This window comes from Punica granatum, chromosome 6 (genome assembly GCF_007655135.1).
Source record: "Punica granatum isolate Tunisia-2019 chromosome 6, ASM765513v2, whole genome shotgun sequence".
Taxonomy (NCBI): Eukaryota; Viridiplantae; Streptophyta; class Magnoliopsida; order Myrtales; family Lythraceae; genus Punica; species Punica granatum.
This window is the reverse complement of record NC_045132.1, coordinates 3043686-3070851: the sequence shown is the minus strand read 5'-3', so window position 1 is coordinate 3070851 and position 27166 is coordinate 3043686. Positions and strand designations below refer to the sequence as shown.

Genomic DNA, 27166 nt, shown 5'->3' with positions numbered 1-27166 from the left:
ATGAAAATCTCATCGTTCCAAGGAAATAGTGATCCTGGAACATACCTTGAGTGGGAGAAAAAGGTGAAATTTGTATTTGATTGTTATAGTTATTCCAAGTTTAAGAAAGTCAAATTGGCAGCTATTGAATTCTCAGATTATGCAATTGTTTTGTAGGATCAATTGGTGTTAAATAGGCGAAGAAATAGAGAGTCACCCATAGATATATGGGAGGAAATGAAAGGGTGCTGAGGAAGCGATTTGTTCCTAGTTTTTACTACTCGGAGTTGTATAATAAGTTGCAAAGTCTTAGACAACGTAATCAGAATGTACAGGAATATTTTAAGGAGATGGAAGTGGTCATGATTAGAGCAAATGTAAAGGAGGAGTGGTGTAGCTGGTGCTTGTTTCTAGTCTTGTGCCTTGTAGAGGAGTGGTTGAGATTATGCAGCAGGAGTTAATGCAGATTATGCTGTACTTGGATGATGCTGAGCTTGAGCTTGAATGTTGCAAAGAACTAGAGAGCGAGAGGCGATCAGAAGAAGAGAAGATCAAAGAGATAGGGATCAGAAGATGCTTCCAACAAAGGGAAGAAATAGAAAGAGGCTCTCAACGAAGGAGAGAGAGATTTGACACGTTTACATCTCTCTTACTGTAAAACATAGACTGGACCTGATATAATGTAAGCCGCAACTCATAACTCATTCTAATATCATGTAAATTTCTTACTAGACATATGAGTGGTCAAGCCATGTCTAGATGATTCAAATCTCAATTAATTTTTTCTCTAGGATATGTAACCTCAACATATAATAATGCAGTTTTTCTCTAGGAAATTTCAAATTCAAACTTTCTAGGAATCACTTGTTTTTCGTTGTACTTGATGTTGAAGTCAAGCGAAAACAAGCAATTCCTAGAAAGTCTAAATTTGAAATTTCAAGTTTTGTTTCGAATCACTAAAAGTGGAGGAAGAGGACGTACCGGTAGCATATATAGGCCCGAGGGGAACCTGTTGGCTTCCATTGAGATAGGCCCACCAGACTTGAATGGAAAAGAGTACTCATCGGAAACCACCTGAGGAGAGAAAAAGATACGACTAGTGATAGGATTAAAAGTTTAAAACATCGACATCCTCGGTAGTGTGAGGGACACCCAAGGAAGATGCACGGATGGGAACGAGGTTCTAGTTTATGACGAGTTTTAAGGATGCAAGTGTGGAAAGTAGAGACATCCAAAAACTCGTAGGCTACTGTAGTTGAGACAATGACCATGAAAAATCTCACAAGGAGATTTGAACTGGAGAGATTTGGTGGGTACCTGTTAATGAGATGGACCATTGTTTCAATGACATAGTCCAACTTTGCGGGAAGGGATGAGTGAGAGAGAAGTGTGAGGCCCATGTCCACTATATGATGGCATTTGCGCTCAGCTGAGCCATTCTGTTATGGAACGTGAGAGAAGAGATACGATGGAAGATTTCATTATCTTGCAACTCTGATTGAAAAGTTGCAGATAGAAATTCTTCAGCACCATCTGATTAAAAAAATACTTGATTTTACATCCATAATGATTTTCAACTTGAAGACGAAAGGCACGAAATATTCGTAAGACATCATACTGAGCCTTCATGACATAAAATGAAAAAAATATACTATATTTGTCGCGAAATTGAATATAATAGAAGTGGCCTGTATGCGATTGAATATGTGTTGGTCCCCATTTATCAGTATGGACAAGTTCAAATAAAAAAGTGCTTTTATGCAAAGTGGGAGGAAAAGAACAATTTATGATTTTTCCTTGTTGACATGCAAAATAAACTTGCCCAACATGATCACTATTCAATGGAAATGAAATATTCAATGCATGATGGACTATTGGAAAAGACGAATGACCAAGGCGTTAATGCTACAAGGTATTGGAAAATCGAGGTGGATAGATGAGCCTGAAGGTCTCTGGTGTGACTAACTCTTGAGTGGAAATAGTAAGGTCCATCGTTAAATGGGCCTCGTAATAGCTCTTGGCACGTTCGAAAATCCTTGACAATATAACAGTCAGGGTGAAGTTCAAAAAAGCAAGTATTATCTCGAAAAAACTTGTAAATAGAGATAAGATTCTTTGAGATATTTGGAGAATAAAGAATATGGTTTAGATGAAGAGGACGAGAGGATAATTTAACAGTAGAGAAATTAGAGGCAATGATGGGAAGAGATTTACTATCACCCACAAAAATATGGTCGGAGTTTAAGTTCTCATCTCGAAATTTTAGGTTTGCTAGATCATAAGTGACATGATGTGTAGCACCTGAGTCCATATAATCAAGATCATAGAGTCCCTAAGAAGAAGCTTCAGCGAGATCAGCTTGCGCACCCGAGAAATAACTAAATTGACAAAATAGAACAATGTGGCCGGGCCTATTGCAATTCTGGCATAGAACAGAAGGCCCAAAACTCTGAGCTGGGCCATGAACAGAAGCTCCACCAGCTGGGCCCGCTGGGTAAAGGAGGACTAGGCAGGATAGGAGAGGGCCCAAAGGGCTGTTGAAAATGAGTTTGGGGAGCTCCGCGGTCAAGGTTTGACCCGGATTCTAACCCACCCGAGATTCCTCCCTTGCCCAGCAAAATTTGGGCTTCCGCCATAGCCGCTGCCAAAGCCACCTCCGCTTCCGAACCCTCCGCTACCATAGTAACTGCAGCCATAGCCTCCGCTGCTACCAAATCTACTGCTGCCATAGCCACCATTGAAGCGGCGCCCACCTTGGCCGCTGCCTCTGCCCTTTCCTCCCCGTGCCATTCCGGCCACCTCTGCCACGACCTCCTCCTCTGCTGGTACCGCGACCGTCAGCAAAGTGCACTTCAGGAGGTGGTCCGAGAATACCAGAGAGAGGGGTGGAGGAATTGGATTGTTGCGACTGATCCAGAGAGGCGGCGTAGTTCCGGCGCTCCTCGTGGCCCATAAGAAGCGCGGTGAGTTCATCGTTATTCATCGTGGCTAGAGAGTCAGACTAGCCAGAATTAGAGGCTCCAGTTCATTGCCTAGGCCGGTGTAGATGCGACGATTAATCTGAGCCGATGTCTTCGGCTTTTTGATCTGGGCGAAACGAAGGGCCTGCTGTTTCACGGAATTGATGAAGTTCAGCGTCGATGACGTCCCATTTCGAAGGTCACGCACTTCTGCTCGAGGAGATCCTCCTATGCTGCCGTTTGGTTGAAAAATGACGTCTCCAGCGATTTCCAGGCCTAGAGTATAGTGCAACCAATCCCCTCTGTGACTGCTAGCATGATGCAGGTAAGAGCAAAGTTATCTTTCGATGCCCATTGTTGATAGTTAGGATTAGGGCTGTTGTAATCGTAAGTTCCGGTGATGGTTTGGCTTCAAGCCTATGCTCGACCTTCAACGATTATCGAGGAGTCCATAGGTATTAAGAAGAGGAGTCATAATTCCTTTCCCAAACAAGTAGTTTCTGCCATTGAGTTTGACAGGAATTGTTGGAAAAGATGACGATAGACTGATCGAGGAAGATGGAGAGGAAGCAGTGTTAATTGGCATGAAGTGAGGGATAGATGGGGCTGAGGAGAGTCGGCGGATGGCTCGGAATGGGAGAGGGATTGTAGGATTGAGGGGAAGGATACGGGTGTTGCCCGATTCAGGACTCTGATACCATGAAGATTAGAAGAGAGTTGGATGAATCCTCACTCGAATCGTAGTGAGGTGTATTCATTCAAATATATAGCATTGAGCATGAGCATATGCATGGAAATAATTCACTGCTATATGTGCCTATTATATATGTCCTATACAGAGAAAGCTATGATCGTGGATCATTTTCTCTATTAGGTGCGACATCAACAGAGGAAGAGACGTGCAAGATCGAGTAATCTAATGAATGTTGACTGTCGAGAACACGATGCCTTCACAATTAGGCTCACAACCATTGCAGGAACATGAACAGTGAGGAGAGGTGCAGCGGGTTGGCAAATTCTAATGTGAGGAAGAACTTTATAAGGACCGATTTGAATTTACAAAAAAGTGGTATAAAATGATATAGGAACCCAAAAACTGTTGTATTTGAATATTAATCCTGTGCAATGCATGGACAATAATGTACTATTTAGGGATTTGAAAATCTGACTTATCTTTTATTACAAATCTATGACGTACGTTGTCCCAAGACAAAAGGATGGAGACTTCGAACGTTAGCCATAGTTGCTTCATTGACATTAGTAGTTCGTAATATGTTTGCATCTCCTGGACAATGTTAAAACTTTATCATTCTCTTCGAGGCACATCAATGAGTTAATACCTCCAACCGAATCGGGTACACTAGATTAAGCTAAGTTGCGGTGTCGCCGATACGGTAATCCTCGCATATATATCCTCAGGAGTCAGCCCGTAAGAGCGCGAGGACCTCACCAGCATGCTGTTTTGTGGAAAGCCGGAGCTTTCTGTAGTCCTCACAGGTAAAAGGGGCATAAAGACGAGGGTGTTCTGAGTCTACAAGTTCTTCTGGCGCCTCAATGGCTTCCTCTTTTGGTCCTAGGAGTAACGTTGCGATCGAAATCCGAACCTCCGCCTGCTTGCATTGGACCTGGTGCTTCACATTGCACCACCTACCGTTGCTCCATACCTGGAAACAATATAAATTGGCTGTAGTTCAGAGCGCATTCAGAAAACTGATTCGATCTAAAATGTGCCCATACCTAGTAGAGAAAGATGACCAAAAGTGATCCCAAATCAAATCTAGAAAAAAGGGGCTCTTCTAGCACATAATCTGATTCCGGTTTTGGACCTAGTCGGAAAACAGCTCTTCAATATGAGAAGAATGAAAGTATTTGCCTACCGCTGCAACATCTCCCAGGTTTACCAGGAAGGTCCCGTGCTGGGGTTCGACTGGGACAAATGAACCTGACTGGTCCATCACTTCAAGACCCCCAACATTTTCATCATCCTGGAGGATTGTCAACAATCCCGAGTCCGTGTGGGTCTGCACGCCCGAGAAGCCAACGGTCTCAGGGGTGAAGTTGTACTTGTTGATCCAGAACTGGCAAGGCCATTCCTTGAATACTTCCTTGCTCAGTCCCAGGCTTTCCCCGAGCTTCTCTGATATGTCCATTATTAATTTATGTATTGCTTCTGCATACTTCATGATCACTTCCCTGCAAGAGATTAATCAACTCCATATATAATCCTGTCCAAATTAACGAATCCATTCATGTTCGGTCAAATTTTTTGATTGCCCGCTATCGAACTTAGGCATAAACTGGATGAGCTTTGGCATTTCATATCATTTAGGCCTAATTTACTTGTTTCAGGTTGAGAGATATATGAAATGTGCCCTGATGTTCCGAACCACGTGCTGTCATATATCCATCGTATTATTTCTCTGTTCCTAATCACTTTACTAGGACAAGCGCGAACCTGTTCCGGAACACACACGGCATACACATACCGGCTAGTCGGACCAAATCAAATTATTTGATTGGCTGCTTGAATCGATACCGAGAAAAGAACAAACATACCTCTGGTGAGGAGAGGCCTCCAAATGGGAGCAGAAGGCGAGGACGGCGTCCCAGGAACCCATGTCATAGAAGCCGAGGGCCTCGTAGAGGGGGTTCTTGGGGGACGGTGCCACGTACCCGCTGCCGGCGATGACGTCCGTGTTCTTCCGCTTGACCTCCACCGGCAGATCGAGGAGCTCCCTCACAACGGCCTTCGTCTGGGCCATGAGCTCCAGCGGGACCTCGTGGTTTACGATCCTGAAGCAGCCCCAAGCGCAGGCTTCCCTGAGCTTCTGAAACTCTCCGGGGAAGCCTCCCATGTCGATCGCAGGGACTGGGACGGTTCCTCTCTCTTCCCCCATTGCTCAAAGTCCGTCCACTCTTCCTCCTCTCTCTCTTCTTGCAGAGACAGCGTCAAATGAAGCTACGCTTTGGTCTATTTATAAGGGAAAACTTCTCCGTCCGGAATTTCTAACTCTCCGCACTCGCTTTGCAATAGACTGTAAAAGATAGACTAGACCTCATATAACGTGAGCCACGGCTCATATCTCATTCTGATATCATGTAAATTTTTACTAGACATATGAGCGGTCGAGTCATGTCCAGATGATTCAAATCTCAATGTAAATTTTTACTAGACATGTGAGTGGTAGAGTCATGTCTAGATGATTCAAATCTTAATAAACTTTTTCTCTAGGATATGCAATCATGCGGTTTTTCTCTACAAAATTTTAAATTCAGACTTTTTAGAAATTGCTTGTTTTTCACTTGACTTCAAAATAAAAAATAGAACTAAACCGCAAAAAGACTATGTTACCCTCAAGAACAGATATTCACCAAAAAAAAATATCCAACCGACAAAAAGACTATGTTACCTCCCCAAAGATGAATGAAAGATTATGTGCATGTATCAGGTAATTTGTGGCCAAAGGCCCTGGACCAAGATCGGTGATTTCCAGCTCCTAGTGGACTGGGTCTGCTACCTTCATCGTGACAGGCGACTGCTGGAGGCAGTGGACGGGCGGCTGGGCGGTGATTATATTGCTGAGGAGGCACAGAGGCTTTTGTTCCTTGGCCTAGCCTGCTCCCACCCAATTGTTAGCGAGAGGCCCAAGACTCAAGCGATCGTTCAAATCCTGTCGGGCTCGGTGTCACCACCACAGGTCCCGCCATTCAAGCCTCCATTCGGTGGCCGTCAATGGGCCCGCTGAACATCGACGGGGACACCACCGACACGACCCAAATCACGTCATCGGCATTTGGGTAGGGTTGGACGTAGCGAGAGATCTTCGCCGGGTACAGTGACAGCTCCTTTGCGTGAACTGCTCCGCAAGGAATTCTAAGCTCCCCCAGGGAATATAATTGAAATTTTGAAAATGTAAATTAATTAATTAATTTCTCACTCTTTTTTTTAAAAAATTTCTGGTTGTTCTTTCCTTTTTTGGTTTGCTAATTTTCCTAGTCTATTTTGGGCAGCGGCAGACAACCAAGGATTGTTTGTACAATTAGCCTCATTTTTGTTTATTTCTTCCCTTTCTTTTCGTTTTTCTCTTTAATATTTGGATTTTTTCGGTTTATTTTAGATTTTGCATGAGGGGATGTACCAGAAATATTGTACAGTCAAATCATTCAAAAATAATCATTAAGTATTGTCTTTAATGTGCCTATTAACTAAAATTAATTATCATTCACGCGTCATAATATAAAGTGTCAAATGGTGTTTAGTGCAATATCACAAGTTACCAATTCGGAATCAAGTGGTTTCGAGTTTGATCTTAAACAAACTCTTTCACTTTAGAAAGGTTGTGTACCACTGGTGTAATTTTCCCGACAATGTTGAAATTTTTCAATTTTTCTTAATTGGCAATATTTTTTTTTATTGTGCCCAAGTTTGCGACACCGATACCACTTCTACTTCAGTATTGTGCCCAAATTTTTATACTGTTGGATAGAGAAAGAAAATAATTCAGTATTACCGCACTAAAACTCTTTATTTTATAATAATGCTTCTTGGTGACTGGTAATTTAAATGTTTACAAAACTGAATATTTTCTTGAATTATGATTCAAATTTTTTGAGATTAGAAATTTATCTAAAGACAATTTAATCGTAACTAGAATTGAGAAGTTTTGACATGTTTTATTGTTTTTTGAATTGGGATGGTGCCACAAAAATGGGATGTTGATGTTGGCGTACCATTACATGCCCAAAGGGAGCCTCGACGCTCGTATCTTCTGCCCGTCGGAGAAGGCGGCTCTGGGCTGGAACCTTAGGTATAAGATCTTATTCGATGTCTCATTGACCAAGCCCATGCCAAGTGAGCCGATGATGTCTACAGATCTGGACATAAGCCAAGTGGTGAAGGTTGAATCCTACTTCGGATTTGCAGCCTCGACCGGGACCTACGTCGAGCTAAACTGCGTCCTAGCATGGAATCTAACTGTAGAAAATCTCACCAAGGACAATAAACTCGGGATAATCCTGGCGCTGGGCATCGGGTTGCTTGCAGCCTTGGTGATACTGGGAGTCGGGTGGTGGGGCGTGGCCATGCACCGGAGGCAGGTTGCCGCCAACGACCCGAACATACTGGGTGCCCTGAAGAGCCTTCACGGGACTCCGAGGGAGTTCAGCTTTAAGGAGTTGAAGAAGGCGACGAACAACTTTGATGACAAGCAATGGCTTGGGGAAGGCGGCTTCGGTGTGGTCTATAGAGGCACGCTGCTGCCTAAGGAGAACAACTTGGAGATTGCTGTGAAGAAATTCAACAGGGACAAGATCAAGAGCAAGGATGATTTCCTGGCAGAACTCACCATCATCAACCGGCTCCGGCACAAGCACCTCGTCCAATTGCTCGGTGAGTCCGATATGTTTGATAGAATGAGTCTTTTTCTTGTCATTTCGTGTGCAATTGTGTTTGTTTAACATATAATCATGACAAAAACTAAACATCAACGTTTAAGGCCTATTGATTTAGATTAATTCGAAACATTTAAAGCCTACTGGGTGGAAAAGATCTAGAGACGTTGATTAAAGGGTAAATATGATTGGATAATACTCATAAGGTTGGATTGGTGAGCTTATTGAAGTTTAGCCGGCAAAGGAGACTTTTTAGTGGTATGGTATCCAAGAGCTGGCAAATGCACTTTCACTTGAAAAGGGTTTGTGGCGAGTGCCCCAACCCTTCAAAGATCCGGGCCTCCAGCAACCTCGCCATGGGACAGGGTGGTCTGAAGCGAGCAGGATTCCCGATCCTGCTCTCTTCAGTGTCTTGATCGGTAGGTTATCGAAATTTTCATTAAAAAGATGCAATTTTCATAAATTGCTTTTCAAAATATTTATGCTATTTCGCTTGCCAAACGACAAAATTTACATAAAATGAGAAAGCTTGCTACAGTTGTTAGCAACTATATGGAAGTACGACTTATATGATGGGAATTCGAGATTTGATTTCGATTGAGTGCAAACGTTGGTCTTTTATGCTATCAATTTTAAAAAATATATTATTTAGTACATTAATAAATCATTTTTTCCCTTGGTATTAATCACATGTATTATTATTTACTTTCATTGGTAAATTTATATATATATATATACATAATATATACATATATATCATTGGCTAAAAGAGCTACAACTACAACTAACTTTGTAGTGTTCTAGAAGAAAATGTTGAACTTCTAGGATTGCTACCTCTCTTAATATGGGAGAAAATTCAATAATTTAAATTGAAAAACTATTGAATATGAAGCTGCCTAATATTTTCTTCTATATTTTTTGAAATTTAATTTATGAAATCTTGACCTTATCCTCTTTTTTTCTTTTTTGACCTCTTCCTTAAAAGTACTTGTTTTGGCCATTAACTTAAACATACTTAAAAAATGAAGTTACATAACTAATTAAATTTCAAAAAGACACAACATAAAATCATATAATATATTAGCAAAAGCAAATAATGTAAGAGAAATTACAAATTAATGGCCCACCGTCCTTATACGCATTTTAATTATTGTAAATTGGAAAAGAAACATTGAGTTTCTGATTTAATCTTGTATTACGTAATATATATTTGGCTTTTCTTATCCGAAATGTTGAGCTTATCCATATACTAAAATACGTTCAAGATTTAGTCGTTATCTTAAACAAATTTAAAATGCCATTATATAACGACTTAGTACTATATAAAAGTCATGCCACCTAATGCTGAAAATCTCAAATAAATTTTGCCTCACGAATATCACACAGACTGTTACCAATTCCTAATTAAAAAAATGTTTCGGGAGGTACCAACTTGAAAGCAAGAGATTCCGACTCTAAATCAAAATCAAGAAGTTCATGGATTCTATCCTTGTTCGTGGAATTTACATGCTTTTTTATTTCTTCTTTTATGTTATTTAATAAGTCCATAAATCTCCTTTATAACAAAAAAAAAGAAAAAAAAAAGATTATAGGCAGGTAAATATATATGGGTCCACCGCCAGATCTAGGATGATTGCAAGGGCAATGATGTACTTAATGTATGGCAATGTCGCAGGAGATTAAATCCCATGCATATAATTATAACAACCTTATTTATGTTTATTAATTTATTGATATTTATTTTTGTTTTCTTCATAAAGTCCAATTGTTTGCTTGATGATAAGGAATCTTAGCACATGCATGGCCAGAAGATGTTAGCCAAAATAGAAAAGTATAGAAAAGAAGATATTATTATTATTACACCAAAGAAAAAAACAAAAATTAATTATTGGCTTGCAGTGATGGGCCACAGGACATGATTTGTCTCTGATTATTGTTATTGTATTTTCTTTTCAATTATAAAAAAGCCTACAAGCCTCGCTCAATGAGAAAATTAAGAAATAAAAGCATTCGAATTTGTATGGGTAAAAGGTGAATTAGAATTTCTTAGTTATGTATCAAGGGCAATATTGCTTAATTGAAACCTCTCTCTCTTATCATTACATATATCATGAGAAGTGACTAACATTTTTGTGAAATCGAATATTTTTTTGACAATTTTCTTCAGTTCTTTTCTACTTGTTCAAATTAGATTTTTATACTGTTGAATAGAGTAAAAAAATAATTCAGTGTTACTGCACTAAAACTCTTTATTTTATAATAATGCTTCTCGGTGAGTGGTAATTTATATGTTTACAAAACTGAATATTTTCTTGAATTATGATTTAAATTTGTTGAGATTAAAAATTTATCTAAAGACAATTTAATCGTAACTAGAATTGAGAAGTTTTGACATGTTTTAATATCTTTTTTAATTAGGATGGTGCCACAAAAATGGGATGTTGTTGTTGGTGTACCATTACATGCCCAACGGGAGCCTCGACGCCCATATCTTCTGCCCGCTGGAGAAGGCGGCTCTGGGCTGGAACCTTAGGTATAAGATCTTATCCAATGTCTCATTGGCCCTCCACTACCTTCACAACGAGTATGACCAGAAAGTCCTCCACCGCGACCTCAAGGCAAGTAATATCATGCTCGACGGTGAATTCAATGCCCGGCTCGGCGATTTTGGACTTGCCCGTGCAATTGACAATGGGAAGACATCTTATGTTGAGCTTGATGGTGTACCCGGCACATTCGGATACATTGCCCCCGAGTGCCTCCACACCAGCAAGGCCTCAAGAGAATCAGACGTCTACGGCTTCGGGGCAATGATTCTGGAGGTATGTCCATACACAATAACAGATAAAATTTTGTTGCCATGAAATAGCGGATAACTTGTTACGAGTCTTGCAAAATAAGCTCGTCCTAATAAGTATATCGTGACAAAAAAATGTTTGGTCACAATACTTTATAATTCATGATGATAAATTTATTTTCTCAATGAAAACGTTATATAATGTGTCACAATATATGAAAATATGTATATATATATATATATATATGTTCATTATTATGGGAATACTTGATTTATGGCGCTCACACAATATTGAAGATAGTGTACACATATAAATATCTATGTATCTACATACATATTAAGTATGTACACTATGAGACTTTATTTAGTATAATTTGACATTCTTATCACAATATACAGATTAAGTATGTATATTCATGCACATTAGGGATGTATATACATATATATTAGTTATTATGGGAATACTTTACTTTCGCACTCACATAATACTGATGATATGTGTATATATATAAAAATATATGTATCTACATACATATTAAGTATGCGCATTATGAGACTTTATTTAATATAATTCAAAATTCTTATCTCAATATACTTTTCTTGTGATAAAATTTCTTTAGTAGCAATAAAATTCGTCACAACATACAAAATTTCTGGTAGTGATAGACTATATGCTATATTATCGAAAGATTAAACTATTATTGTATCAATATACATGCATATCCTAAATATACAACCGATATTCACCAAAAACAATATCCAACCGACAAAAAGACTATGTTACCTTCCCAAAGATGAATGAAAGATTATGTGCATGTATCAAGTAATTTGTGGCCTGGACCAAGATCGGTGATTTCCAGCTCCTAGTGGACTGGGTCTGCTACCTTCATCGTGACAGGCGACTGCTGGAGGCAGTGGATGGGCGGCTGGGCGGTAATTATGTTGCTGAGGAGGCATAGAGGCTTTTGTTCCTTGGCCTAGCCTGCTCCCACCCAATTGCTAGCGAGAGGCCCAAGACTCAGGCGATCGTTCAAATCCTGTCCGGCTCGGTGCCGCCGCCACAGTCCCGCCATTCAAGCCTCCATTCGTGTGGCCGTCAATGGGCCCGCTGAACATCGACGGGGACACCACCGACACGACCCCGATCACGTCATCGGCATTTGGGTCGGGTTGGACGCAGCGAGAGAGCTTCGCCAGGTACAGTGACAGCTCCTTCGCGTGAACTGCTCCGCAAGGAATTCTAAGCTCCCCCAGGGAATATAATTGAAATTTCGAAAATGTAAATTAATTAATTAATTTCTCACTCTTTTTTTTAAAAAATTTCTGGTTGTTCTTTCCTTTTTTGGTTTGCTAATTTTCCTAGTCTATTTTGGGCAGCGGTAGGCAACCAAGGATTGTTTGTACAATCAGCCTCATTTTTGTTTATTTCTTCCCTTTCTTTTCGTTTTTCTCTTTAATATTTGGATTTTTTCGGTTTATTTTAGATTTTGCATGAGGGGATGTACAAGAATGAGTATTGCCTTTAATGTGCCTATTAACTAAAATTAGTTATCATTCACGCGTCATAATATAAAGTGTCAAATGGTGTTTAGTGCAATATCACAAGTTACCAATTCGGAATCAAGTGGTTTCGAGTTTGATCTTAAACAAACTCTTTCACTTTAGAAAGGTTGTGTACCACTGGTGTAATTTTCCCGACAATGTTGAAATTTTTCAAGTTTTCTTAATTGGCAATATTTTTTTTTATTGTGCCCAAGTTTGCGACACCGATACCACTTCTACTTCAGTATTGTGCCCAAATTTTTATACTGTTGGATAGAGAAAGAAAATAATTCAGTATTACCGCACTAAAACTCTTTATTTTATAATAATGCTTTTTGGTGACTGGTAATTTAAATGTTTACAAAACTTAATATTTTCTTGAATTATGATTCAAATTTTTTGAGATTAGAAATTTATCTAAAGACAATTTAATCGTAACTAGAATTGAGAAGTTTTGACATGTTTTATTGTTTTTTGAATTGGGATGGTGCCACAAAAATGGGATGTTGATGTTGGCGTACCATTACATGCCCAACGGGAGCCTCGACGCCCGTATCTTCTGCCCGTCAGAGAAGGGGGCTCTGGGCTGGAACCTTAGGTATAAGATCTTATCCGATGTCTCATTGACCAAGCCCATGCCAAGTGAGCCGGTGATGTCTGCAGATCTGGACATAAGCCAAGTGGTGAAGGATGAATCCTACTTCGGATTTGCAGCCTCGACCGGGACCTACGTCGAGCTAAACTGCGTCCTAGCATGGAATCTAACTGTAGAAAATCTCACCAAGGACAATAAACTCGGGATAATCCTGGCGCTGGGCATCGGGTTGCCTGCAGCCTTGGTGATACTGGGAGTCGGGTGTTGGGGCGTGGCCATGCACCGGAGGCAGGTTGCCGCCAACGACCCTAACATACTGGGTGCTCTGAAGAGCTTTCCCGAGACTCCGAGGGAGTTCAGCTTTAAGGAGTTGAAGAAGGGGACAAACAACTTTGACGACAAGCAGAGGCTTGGGGAAGGCGGCTTCGGTGTGGTCTACAAAGACACGCTGCTGCCTAAGGAGAACAACTTGGAGATTGCTGTGAAGAAATTCAACAGGGACAAGATCAAGAGCAAGGATGATTTCCTGGCAGAACTCACCATCATCAACCGGCTCCGGCACAAGCACCTCGTCTAATTGCTCGGTGAGTCCAATATGTTTTATAGAATGAGTCTTTTTCTTGTCATTTCGTGTGCAATTGTGTTTGTTTTACATATAATCATGACAAAAACTAAACATGAACATTTAAGGCCTATTGATTTAGATTAATTCGAAACATTTGAAGTCTACTGGGTAGAAAAGATCTAGAGACATTGATTAAAGGGTAAATATGATTGGATTATACTCATAAGGTTGGATTGGTGAGCTTATTGAAGTTGAGCCGGCAAAGGATACTTTTTAGTGGTATGGTATCCAAGAGCTGGAAAATGCTCTTTCACTTGAAAAGGGTTTGTGGCGAGTGGCCCCAACCCTTCAAAGATCCGGGCCTCCGGCAACCTTGCCATGGGTTGGGGTGGTCTGAAGCGAGCAGGACAGCCGACCCTGCTCTCTTCAGTGTCCTGATCGGTAGATTATCGAATTTTTCATTAAAAAAATGCAGTTTTCATAAATTGCTTTTCAAGATATTTATGCTATTTCGCTTCTCAAACAACAAAATTTTCATAAAATGAGAAAGCTCGTTGCAATTGTTAGCAATTATATGGAAGTACGATTTATATGATGGGAATCCGAGATTGGTTTTCGATTGAGTGCAAAAGTTGATCTTTTATGCTATCAATCTTACATAAAATTATATTTATACTATAAGAAATTTTGTATGTTATAACAAATTATACTGAAATTTTATCACAGGAAAGTATATTGCGATAGGAATAGTAAATTATATTAAATGAAGTCTCATAATGCACATGCTTAATATGTATCTAAATATTATGTATATACATGTACATATACATATATATGCACAAATATATGTGTATACATATATATGTATACACATATATGTGTCCATATATACATATATATCATTGGCTAAAAGAGCTACAACTACAAATAACTTTGTAGTATTTTGGAAGAAAATGTTGACCTTCTAGGACTGCTGACTCTCTCAATATGGGAGAAAATTCGATAATTTAAATTGAAAATTATTGAATATGAAGCTGCCTAATATTTTCTTCTATAAGTTTTGAAATTTAACTTATGAAATCTTGACTTTATCCTCCTTTTTTTCTGACCTCTTCCTTATCCCTTACTTAAAAGTACTTTTTTTGGCCATTGACTTAAACATACTTAAAAAATGAAGTTATATAACTAACTAAATTTCAACAAGAGACGACATAAAATCATATAACATATTAGCAAAAGCAAATAATGTAAGAGAAAATACAAACTAATGGCCCACCGTCCTTTACGCATTTTAATTATTGTAATGGTCCACTCATTTGATTTCACAATCAGATTTTAAGATTTTAACTCTAATTTTAACTCTATTCGCTACACAACAAAAATTAACTCTTCAAAGTCAAAAAGATGGGCCTCATACATAAACTTCATTATACTCAATTCAATTTTTAATACTAAATTCTCTCAACTATTCATTACTTTTTCCTCATAATTCAACAACACAATCATTACAACACAATTAAAATCAAAACTCAATTCTACCAAACTCTAAAACCAAACACACCATGAGTTTCTGATTTCTTAATCTTGAGCTTATCCACGTAATATGTATTTGGCTTTTCTGATCTGAAATGTTGAGCTTATCCATATATTAATATAAGTTCAAGATGTAGTCGTTATCTTAAACAAATTTAAAATGTAGTTATATAACGACTTAGTATTATATAAAAGTCAGGCCATCTAATGCTGAAAATCTCAAATAAATTTTGCCGCACAAATATCACCCAGACTATTACCGATTCCTATAATTAAAAGAATGTTTCAGGACATACCAATTTGAAAGCAAGAGATTCCGACTCGAAATCAAAATCAAGAAGTCCCGTCCGTGAGACTTACATACTATTTTATTTCTTCTTTTATATTATTTAATAAGCCTATAAATCTTCTTTATATAAAAAAAAAAAAAAAGCGATCATAGGTAGGTAAATATATACGGGTCCAACGCCAGATCTGGAATGATTGTAAGGGCAATGATGTACTTAATGTATGGCAATGTCGCAGGAGATTAAATCCCATGCATATAATTATAACACCTTATTTTATGTTTATTGATTTATTGATATTTATTTTTGTTCTCTTCATAAAGTCCAATTGTTTGCTTGATGATAGGGAATCTTAGCACATGCATTGCCTTCCAATTAGTCAATTTTGAAGAATTCAAAATTTCTGACATCAACCCATTGCATCGACAGAAGATGTAAGCCAAAATAGAAAACTATAGAAAAAGATATTATTATTATTATTATTATTATTATTATTACACCAAAGAAAAAACAAAAATTAATTGTTGCCTTGCAGTGATGGGCCATGGGCCATGATTTGTCTCTAATTATTGTTATTGTATTTTGTTTTCGATTATAAAAAAAAAAAAAGCCTACAAGCCTAGCGCAATGAGAAAAATAAGAAATATAAGCATTCGGATTTGTATTGGTAAAAATTGAACCAGAATTTCTTAATTATGTATGAAGGGCAATATTGCTCAATTAAAACCTCTATCTCTTATCATTACATATATCATGAGATTTTTCATACTGTTGGATAGAGTAAAAAAATAATTCAATATTACTGCACTAAAACTCTTTATTTTATAATAATGCTACTTGGTGAGTGGTAATTTGTATGTTTACAAAATTGAATATTTTCTTGAATTATAATTTAAATTTGTTCAGATTAAAAATTTATCTAAAGACAATTTAATCGTAATTAGAATTGAGAAGTTTTGACATCTTTCAACGTTTTTTGAATTAGGATGGTGCCACAAAAACGGGATGTTGTTGTTGGTGTACCATTACATGCCCGGGAGCCTCGAAGCCCATATCTTATGCCCGCCAGAGAAGGCGGCTCTGGGCTGGAACCTTAGGTATAAGATCTTATCCGATGTCGCATTGGCCCTCCACTACCTTCACAATGAGCATGACCAGAAGGTCCTCCACCGCAACCTCAAGGCCAGTAATATCATGCTCGACGGTGAATTCAATGCCCGACTCGGCGATTTTGGCCTTGCCCGTGCAATTGACAATGGGAAGACATCTTATGCTGAGCTTGATAGTGTACCCGGCACATTCGGATACATTGCCCCCGAGTGCCTTCACACTGGCAAGGCCTCAAGAGAATCGGACATCTACGGCTTCGGGGTAGTGATTCTGGAGGTACGTCCATAGCCTATGTGCTATATTATCAAAAGATTAAACTATTACTGTATCAATATACATGCATATCCTAAATATATATATAGAACCGACAAAAAGGATGAATAAAAGATTATGTGCATGTATCAGGTGATTTGTGGCCAAAGGCCCTGGACCAAGATCGGTGATTTCCAACTCCTTGTGGACTGGGTTTGGTACCTTCACCGTGACAGGCGGCTACTGGAGGCAGTGGACGGGCAGCTAATGGAGGCAGTGGACGGGCTGCTGGGCGGCGATTGTGTTGCTGAGGAGGCACAGAGGCTTCTGCTCCTTAGCCTGGCCTGCTCCCACCCAATGGCTAGCGAGAGGCTAGAGACTCAGGAGATCGTTCAAATCTTGTCCAGTTTGGTGCCGCCGCCACAGGTCTAGCCATTCAAGCCTCAGTTCGTGTGGCCGTCAATGGGCCCACTGAACATCAACGGGGACACCACCGACACGACCCCGATCACGTCATCAGCATTTGGGTCAGGTTAGACGCAGCGAGAGAACTTCGCCGGGTACAGTGACAGCTCCTTCGCATGAACTGCCCCGCAAGGAATTCTGAGCTCTTTTTTTCCCTATATAATTGAAATTTCGAAAATGTTAATTAATTTCTTGCTCTTTTTTTAAAAAAATTTCTTGTTGTCCTTTCCTTTTTTGGTTTGGTAATTTTCCTAGTCTATTTTGGGCAGCGGCAGGCCGAGGATTGTTTGTACAATCGGCCTCATTTTTGTTTATTTCTTCCCTTTCTTTTCGTTTTTCTCTTTAATATTTGGATTTTTTCGATTTATTTTAGATTTTGCATGAGGGGATGTACAAGAAATATTGTACAGTCAAAAATAGTCATTAAGTATTGTCTTTCATTTGTCTATTTACTAAAATTAATTCTCATTCATAGATCGTAATATAAAGTGTCAATTGGTGTTTAGTGCAATATCACAAGTTACCGATTCGGAATCAAGTGGTTTCGTGTTTGATCTTCATCAAACTCTTACACCTTAGAAAGGATTGTACCTCTGGTGTAATTTTCCCCGATAATGTTAGAATTTTTCAAGTTTTCTTAATTGGCAATATCTTTTTATTGTGCCCAAGTTTGTGACACCGGTAGCACTTCTACTTCTTCGCACCTTAGAGGAATCTGCAACAACATCCTCTTCGTTTCCTGAACCGGACACCACGGCTTTCCCTTGAAAACTCTTCCTTCATCTTTAATGCAGCCATTTGTTTCACCAATGTCTCCTTTGAAGACGAGATCTCCAAACTATTCCAAGGACGGTTGTTGAGCTTATCCTTAAATAGATGTGATGAATGTGATATATTTGGGACGGAATCCCCAAATGATATATGCAGCCTCATCCGCGCTTCAGGAATTGATTGGTTCATCTGAATTAAGGAGAGTAATTTCCGAGCACAAATTTTTCCCCTTTAGAAATTAATGCGAAATTGAAGACTCTCCATGTTTTGCACTCGATAATTTATTCTCGAGCATCTGCAACCGAATGTCATTTTTCTTATTAAAGAGCTCGTCCAAGGTTCGCCGCACGAGGTAGCAAATATATATACACTGCGAGTACACCTGGAGATATAACCCTCTTCAAGATAAACTCTGCGTCATAACAGTGCGGATTACGAACCAGCTCTCCAAATCCTTTCTTCCTCACTTTTCAATCGAAATTCATCCTCCTTTCTCGAGTTTCTTTGAGTCTTTCAGGTCCAAATGCCTTCACATTCTGCCTTGGTGTTTCTCTACTTCCATTACTTCAACGCGTTAGTATCCTTGGCATTGTCCTCGAAGTAGTAGGGTTATTTCAGCCCCCAATACCACAATTCCTCTCCAAAGAGAAAAAGACTCCTTGCACTATTGCATATCTTTTAATTTTACTAGCTCAACAGCTCCATGCTAGGTGCAAATATACGACCATTTAGTTCCATATTTAGAGAAACCAAGCTCCTTTCCTCAGCGATCTTGACCCAAACTAAATCACATGGAACTAGACCAAGATCGCACGACTAATACTGGCGGAGATAATATGGAAGGGACGAGACTTGTGTATTGTAAGATACGGATTCTACTCACTCACAAGTATACATTTGAGGACACACCATAAATGAAATCCCTAGTCCTCTGTTTATAGACTTACTCGAGGCAATAACTACACACTTACCTAAGGAAACATTTGAAATATCTTGGAAATCAACACACAAATATCTCTCACGATCAAAGTTGATCAAGCTTCAGAAAACCAACTTTAATTCTCAAAAGTACTTGCAAAAAGATTATCTTCAAAAATGTACTTAAATTTGGGCACCAACACTCACTCTCAACTCAAAACTAACAAATTCCAAGATTAATTTAATTGAAAAGTAACAAAGGGTATTCAATTCCTATCCCAATCTAAACCGAACGAACAAAATGATTGTCATTCCATTTCTTCTGTTCCATCCCATTCCAATTCTGTTTCCTATTCTAGAATTTGAACCAGACAGACTCCTAAAGTTTTTTTAATATTCTACTTCAATCTCACTTCTATTTCCTTTTAGGCCGGGGGCCATCCTGGTTCACAAAGAGAAATAGAAAAGAAAAATATTTAATGAGATGTCTCATTAACATGGAATTTGAAAAACCACGTGATACATACCAATGCTTTTATATATAGCAAATCAACAATGAATATTAAAGTTCCCAGCAATTGGAGCTGAAGGAATATTTTGCTTGTTCTTTTCGGTATACAGGGAGGCGAGAGCCTGAGCGCAAAAATATTGGTTTTCTTCAATGATTATATTATTTTTGTATGTATATGCATAATCAATATATTGAAATATCATGTACAATTAATATATGTTTTCTTTTAGTATATGTTCAAGGGAAGACTGAAAGACATCACAGAGAGTGGTCTGATTCATATTTCCCCAGTATATGCAACCATGGCTGCAACATTTTTTGAGATCATGGGTCCTGCAGGAAGAAGAATTGGCTTACTCGCAACTTTTTTTTTGCTTCTCTTACCAGTGATCTCGAAGCAGCAGGTGCAGGGCTTGCTGCAGACAATCGATAAACAGTTCAGGCCATTTCCTACTACCTCTTCTTCGCGGTATGCCAACCTGCGACCATTAGTAATACGCGATTCAACTAACTCCCGATGTCTATCGATGAACAAATTTGCCTGAGTGCCTTGCAAACATCTCGGTGCAGAACTGCACGGGAAGGACCATGTTTTATTACCGGTTTAAGTTGTGGGACAAAGATCTGGATGCAGGTTCTGGCAATTCTTCAGCTACCGGAGTCAAAATCGCCTCGTTCAACACATCCTTTATGTTCAACCTATACCAAATTGGCAACAGTGCTCGGGGAGAAGGTTTAGCATTCGTGGTAGTGTCGGATCTAGAGCTTCCCATGGGGAGTGCTAGTCTATTCTTGGGGTTGACAAACTATCACAGTGACGGAGATCCACAGAATCACCTTATTGCTATTGAGTTTGACACATTGAAGCAGGAATTTCGATCCCAACTCAAATCACATTGGTCTTGACATCAACAGCATCCAGTCGAACCAGACTGTGTCCCCATTGAACTTCGAGTTCCAGTTGGTTCTGTATGGCACAAGATTCTTCCACTTCTGGGTCCACTATGACGGGTTTAGTAAGTATCTCGAGGTCTACATGGTGGACGAGGACCACTCCACTCCAACCAAGCCAAGGCCAAGTAAGCCCGCGATGACTGCAGACTTGGACACAAGTCGAGTTTTGAAGCAGTACAGCCATTTAGGGTTGTCAGCATCGACAGGGACCAACGTCCAGCTGAACTCTGTCCTCTTGTGGAATCTGAAGGTGGATAGAATCTGACAATGGAGAACCGAGGGTCAACAGCACCAAAGGATCGAGGGTCTGACTCTAGGTTTAGATATCGGGGTGCCTATTTCGGTAATATCGGTAAGGTTGGAGGCCTTGGCCTATGTTGTGCACCTGAAAAACGGGGGGCAGCCAATGAGAAGAACGGGTTAGGTAAGGGATGAATCGGCGTTCAAAAACTTAGAGTGTGTTTGGATTTAGAATTGAGTTGAGTTGAGTTTTGGTTTTAATTAGTTTGTAATTATTGTATTGTTGAATTAAGAGAAAAAGTGTAAAAAAGTAATAAATAATTAAGAGAAAGTAATGACTAAGTAATGATTATGTTGTTAAATTATGAAAAAGTAATGAATAATTGAGAGAATTTAATATTAAAAATTGAATTGAATTGTTAAAAAAATTTAAAAAAATGAAAAAAGTAATGATTGTGATGTTGAATTGAAGATAAGTGGAGTGGAGTTGAGTTGAGTTGAGTTAAACAATTTTTAAAAAACAAACACACCTAATTGGATCTAAAAGTTTAAGGCCTTGTTTGGCTTTAAGGTATAATTCCAAATTTCGACTCTTTTTTTTACTCCAAGGACAAATAACTTTTGCCTTTTGATAAAATGTATCCGTTCAGGTGGGCCTTATGTTGTCTTACTCACCTTCTCCATGCTTTTCTTTTTCTCAGTAAACCACAGTGGTCTTGCACAGTTCCTCCTTCCTCTCTCACATCCACAACAGCAGAGATCCAGATCGGGCACAAATTGCCGGTGCATGATGAGAAATCTGCCATTTCAGAGTGCAATCACAGTCCTCTGTGAGTTTCAGACTCTTCAGAGCACGAAAGGACGGGAAAGGCAATGTCTCCCTTTCAACCCTTGACGGTAAAGGAAGTTGTGGAATCCCCACCGACACATTTTCCTCGCATCTTTAGCTGATTAGCGATAACGGAGAAAGAGCCAAGCCATAGGTTTGCATCACAATCCCATACAGGCTTTGTCGGGAGGGATTTGCGGAGCTAGACAACCTTTTCAAGCCAAAGGAAACGAGAGTTCCTAGCTCTGACATTGTATGGGGCCCCCATCTCCATACCTCTGCCTACCTCTTCCTCTTCTTTAAGACCGGCTCCTACTCAGACCCTATCTCCACTCGAAGAGGTATTCTTCCCTTCCCCTCTCTCTCAATTTGATAAATAATTTGCCGGTAAGGGCTTGGTTGCCTTTGGATAATGTGCTGCTGCTTGTGCCTTGAGACCTGCAGTTACCTGTGCTTTTGACTATTTTGATGTTGCCTACTTGCATCTTTGCTTCTACCTTGTAACTTTGTGGGAAGGGATGAGTAAGAGAGAAGTGTGAGGCCCATGTCCACAATATGATGGTGTTTGCGCTTGGCTGAGCCATTCTGTTAAGGAACGTGAGACAAGAGATACGATGGAAGATTCCATTATTATGCAACTCTAATTGAAAAGTTACAGATAGAAATTCTTCAGCACCATCCGATTGAAAATACTTGATTTTACATCCATAAAGATTTTCAACTTGAAGATGAAAGGAACATAATATTCGCAAGACATCGACCGAGCCTTCATGACATAAAACCAAGAAAATATACTATAGTAATCAAGAAAATTAATATAGTAGAAGTGGCCTATATGTGATTGGATAGGTGTTGGTCCGCATTTATCAGTATGGGCAAGTTCAAATAAAGAAGTGCTTTTATGCAAAGTGGGAGGAAAAGAACAATTTATGATTTTTCCTTGTTGACATGCAGAACAAATTTGCCCAACATGATCATTATTCAGCGCAAATGAAATACTCAAAGCATGACGGACTATTGGAAAGGACAAATGACCAAGGCGTTGATGCCACAAGGTACTGCAAAACCGAGGTGGATAGATGAGCCCGAAGGTCTCTGGTGTGACTGCCATCATTAACTGGGCCTCGTGATAGCTCTTGGCACGCTCGAAGATCCTTGATAATAAAACAGTCAAGTGAAGTTCAAAAAAGCAAGTATTATCTCGAGAAAACTTGTAAATCTACTGCTGCCATAGCCACCATTAAAGCCGCGCCCACCTTGACCGCTGCCTCTGCCCTTTCCTCCCTTGCCATTCCGGCCACCTCTGCCACGACCTCCTCCTCTGCTAGTACCGCGATAGTCAGCAAAGTGCACTTCAGGAGCTGGTCCGAGGATACCAGAGAGAGGGGCGGCGTAGTTCCGGCGCTCCTCGTGGCCCATAAGAATTCTGGGCCAGAATTAGAGGCTCCCGTTCATTGCCTAGGCCGGTGTAGATGCGACGATTAATCTGAGCCGATGTCTTCGGCTTTTTGATCTGGGCGAAACGAAGGGCATGCTGTTTCACGGAATTGATGAAGTTCAGCGTCGATGATGTGCCCTTTCGAAGGTCCCGCACTTCAGCTCTAGGAGATCCTCCTATGCTGCCGTTTGGTTGAGAAATGACGTCTACAGCGATTTCCAGGCCTAGAGTATAGTGCAACTAATCTCCTCTGTGACTGCTAGCGCGTTGCAGGTAAGAGCAAAGTTATCTTTCGATGCCCATTGTTGGTAGTTAGGATTTGGGGTGTTGCTGTCGTCAGTTCCGGTGATGGTCTGGCTTGGAGCCTGTGCTCGACCTTCAACGTTTGTCGATGAGTCCATAGGTGTTAAGAAGAGGAGTCATAATTCCTTTCCAAAACAAGTAGTTTCTGCCATTGAGATTGACAGGAATTGTTGGAAAAGATGACGAAAGGCTGATTGAGGAAGAGGGAGAGGAGGCAGTGTTATTTTGGCATGAAGTGAGGGATAGATGGGGCTGAGGAGAGTCGGCGGATGGCTCGGAATGGATTGTAGGATCGAGGGGAAGGGTATGGGTGTTGCCTGATTCAGGACTCTGATACCATGAAGATTAGAAGAGAGTTGGTTAGAAGAGAGTTGGTTAGAAGAGAGTTGGTTGAATCCTCACTCGAATCGTGTGAGGTGTATTCATTCAAATATATAGCATTGTGCATGAGCATATGCATGGAAATAAATCACGGCTATTAATTCACAGCTATATGTGCCTATTATATATGTCCTATACAGAGAAAGCTATGATCGTGGATCATTTTCTCTATTAGGTGCGACATCAACGGAGGAAGAGACGTGCACGATCGAGTAATCTAATGAATGTTGACTGTCGAGAACACGATGCCTTCATGATTAGGCTCACAACCATTGCAGGAACATGAACAGTGAGGAGAGGTGCAGCGGGTTGGCAAATTCTAATGTAAGGAAGAACTTTAAGGACCAATTTGAATTTACAAAAAAGTGGTATAGAATGACGTGAGAACCCTTAAATTGTATTTGAATATTAATCCTGTGCAATGCATGGACAATAAAGTACTATTTAGGGATTCGAAAATCTTAGACTTATCTTTTATTGCAAATCTATGACATATGTTGTCCCAAGACAAAAGGATGGAGACTTCGGATGTTAGCCATGGTTGCTTCATTGACATTAGTAGTTCGTAATATGTTTGCATCCCCTGGACAATGTTAAAACTTTATCATTCTCTTCGAGGCACATCAATGAGTTAATACCTCCGACCGAATCAGGCACACTAGATTAAGCTAAGTTGCGGTGTCATCGATACGGTAATCCTCGCATATATATCCTCAGGAGTCAGCCCGTAAGAGTGCGAGGGCCTCACCAGCTTGCAGTTTTGTGGAAAGCCGGAGCTTTCTGTAGTCCTCATAAGTAAATGGGGCATAGAGACGAGGGTGTTCTGAGTCGACAAGTTCTTCTGGCGCCTCAATGGCTTCCTCTTTTGGTCCTAGCAGGAACGTTGCGATCGAAATCCGAACCACCGCCTGCTTGCATTGGACCCGGTGCTTCACATTGCACCACCTACCGTTGCTCCATACCTGGAAACAATATAAATTGGCTGTGTAGTTCAGAGCGCATTCAGAAAACTGATTCGATCTAAAATGTGCCCATACCTAAGCCAGTAGAGAAAGATGACCAAAAGTGATCCCAAATCAAATCTAGAAAAAAGGGGCTCTTCTAGCACATAATCTGATTCCGGTTTTGGACCTAGTCGGAAAACAGCTCTTCAATATGAGAAGAATGAAAGTATTTGCCTACCGCTGCAACATCTCCCAGGTTTACCAGGAAGGTCCCGTGCTGGGGTTCGACTGGGACGAATGAACCCGACTGGTCCATCACTTCAAGGCCCCCAACATTTTCATCATCCTGGAGGATTGTCAGAAATCCCGAGTCCGTGTGGATCTGCACGCCCGAGAAGCCAACGGTCTCAGGGGTGAAGTTGTACTTGTTGATCCGGAACTGGCAAGGCCATTCCTTGAATAGGTCCTTGCTCAGTCCCAGGCTTTCCCCGAGCTTCTCTGATATGTCCATTATTAATTTATGTATTGCTTCTGCATACTTCATGATCACTTCCCTGCAAGAGATTAATCGACTCCGTATATAAATCCTGTCCAAATTAACGAATCCATTCATGTTCGGTCAAATTTTTTGATTGCCCGCTATCGAACTTAGGCATAAACTGGATGAGCTTTGGCATTTCGTATCATTCAGGCCTAATTTACTTGTTTCAGGTTGAGATATATGAAATGTGCCCTGATGTCCCGAACCACGTGCAATCATATATCGATCGTATTATTTCTCTGTTCCTAATCACTTTACTAGGAGAAGCGTAAACCTGTTCCGGAACACATACGGCATACACATACCGGCTAGTCGGACCAAATCAAATTACTCGATTGGCTGCTTGAATCGATACCGAGGAAAGAACAAACATACCTCTGGTGAGGGGAGGCCTCCAAATGGGAGCAGAAGGCGAGGACGGCATCCCGGGAGCCCATGTCGTAGAGGCCAAGGGCCTCGTAGAGGGGGTTCTTGGGGGACGGTGCCATGTACCCGCTGCCGGCGATGACGTCCGTGTTCTTCCGCTTGACCTCCGCCGGCAGATCGAGGAGCTCCCTCACAACGGCCTTCATCTGGGCCATGAGCTCCAGCGGGACCTCGTGGTTCACGATCCTGAAGCAGCCCCACGCGCAGGCTTCCCTGAGCTTCTGAAACTCTCCGGGGAAGCCTCCCATGTCGATCGCAGGGACAGGGACAGGGACGGTTCCTCTCTCCTCCCCCATTGCTCAAAGTCCGTCCACTCTTCCTCCTCTCTCTCTTCTTGCAGACACAGTGTCAAATGAAGCTACGCTTTGGTCTATTTATAAGGGAAAACTTGTCCTTCTGGGATTTCTAACTCTCCGCACTCGCTTTGCAAGACCGTAATGTGAGCCACGGCTCATAACTCATTCTAATATCATATAAATTTTTACTAGACATATGAGTGATAGAATCATGTCTAGATGATTCAAATCTTAATTAACTTTTTCTCTAGGATATGCAACGTTGCGGTTTTTCTCTAGGAAATTTCAACTTCAGACATTTTAGAAATTACTTGTTTTTCACTTGACTTCAACATCAAAAATAGAACTAAACCGCATTCTTATAATTATTTTATTCATCGTAAAACATATAAGATTGCGGTTTGGTTCTACTTTCAAGTTTCTTTTATTCGGTTCCGGTTGTGTTTCATTCAGCTTCAGTATAAGTTAATTATAGCGAATTGTTTTACTGAATTTCGAACCCCCAAGAGCATAATGTTAAATTTCGATTGACAATTATCAGTCAACTCACTCAATTGCATCAGAGTCGGATTGCTGACGGAGAATTTGGTATTATTGGCTATAGACGGGGAACAAGGGGGACCCACGACGGATAAAGCCCAGAATCTTGCCTACTGTAATAGCAGCCAGTGGGGCCCACCGACCGTCTCAGAAGGGGACAATATGGGGAGAAATTTGTCACTTTTGAGAGGCTAGGCTGGTGCTACTTTTTCGATCAGATCATGAGTTGTTACAATTTATTAGCTATATTAATTGTTGTTTAAGCCTTTATTCGGCAAAAAAAAAGAAAAAAAAATTGTTGTTTAAGCTTGGGCTTGCCTAGATCGCGTGATATTTTTATCAAGTTCGGAACTCTTGCATTACCGGTAAAATCCATTCATTGAGAGGTCGAATGATAGACTACGACTACGATAGTTTTTTTGAGGGACCCTGAAGCGTCCTAAATTTATCGGTAAAAACTAATTTATGTTAATTATCAATTTCGATTCGCTAAAAACACACTTTGCCAATTCCACTCTACCTCATCCGTGAGTGGATTGCTTGCAGCCTCGGGATCTCACATATGGAAATGCTTCCGGCTGAATACTTGTTTTGGTCA

General features: G+C 40.3%; 3 protein-coding genes, 1 long non-coding RNA gene and 2 pseudogenes across 5 annotated transcripts; 4 read left to right on the top strand and 2 right to left on the bottom strand.

The window, feature by feature from the left end:
• Positions 1 to 2554: 2554 nt before the first annotated feature.
• On the top strand, positions 2555 to 7103 carry LOC116210820 (probable L-type lectin-domain containing receptor kinase S.7). 2 transcript variants are annotated; one of them, XM_031544883.1, is made up of 2 exons: positions 2555 to 3264; positions 6389 to 7103. In XM_031544883.1, the coding sequence occupies exons 1-2, from the start codon at positions 3256 to 3258 to the stop codon at positions 6683 to 6685; spliced, it is 306 nt and encodes a 101-aa protein (XP_031400743.1). In that variant the 5' UTR covers positions 2555 to 3255; the 3' UTR covers positions 6686 to 7103. The 2 variants fall into 2 exon arrangements, 1 of the variants encoding a protein (XP_031400743.1); XR_004157570.1 differs by lacking the exon at positions 6389 to 7103 and adding an exon at positions 3814 to 4154 and having other exon boundaries at positions 2561 to 3264.
• Positions 4025 to 5895, bottom strand: LOC116210818 (2-oxoglutarate-dependent dioxygenase DAO-like). The gene is made up of 3 exons (XM_031544881.1): positions 5496 to 5895; positions 4817 to 5132; positions 4025 to 4603 (listed from the first exon to the last, which is right to left on the bottom strand). The coding sequence occupies exons 1-3, from the start codon at positions 5834 to 5836 to the stop codon at positions 4355 to 4357; spliced, it is 906 nt and encodes a 301-aa protein (XP_031400741.1). The 5' UTR covers positions 5837 to 5895; the 3' UTR covers positions 4025 to 4354.
• Positions 7104 to 7652: 549 nt separating the features above from the next.
• LOC116211045 lies at positions 7653 to 12349 on the top strand (annotated as a pseudogene).
• An 823-nt stretch (positions 12350 to 13172) lies between these two features.
• LOC116211044 lies at positions 13173 to 17901 on the top strand (annotated as a pseudogene).
• A 2121-nt stretch (positions 17902 to 20022) lies between these two features.
• LOC116210822 lies at positions 20023 to 23932 on the top strand. Its single transcript, XR_004157571.1, has 4 exons — positions 20023 to 20145; positions 20247 to 21054; positions 21572 to 22040; positions 22654 to 23932. It is a non-coding gene; the product is annotated as an uncharacterized LOC116210822 (long non-coding RNA).
• A 340-nt stretch (positions 23933 to 24272) lies between these two features.
• Positions 24273 to 26094, bottom strand: LOC116210817 (2-oxoglutarate-dependent dioxygenase DAO-like). The gene is made up of 3 exons (XM_031544880.1): positions 25682 to 26094; positions 25004 to 25319; positions 24273 to 24783 (listed from the first exon to the last, which is right to left on the bottom strand). The coding sequence occupies exons 1-3, from the start codon at positions 26026 to 26028 to the stop codon at positions 24535 to 24537; spliced, it is 912 nt and encodes a 303-aa protein (XP_031400740.1). The 5' UTR covers positions 26029 to 26094; the 3' UTR covers positions 24273 to 24534.
• Positions 26095 to 27166: the final 1072 nt, after the last annotated feature.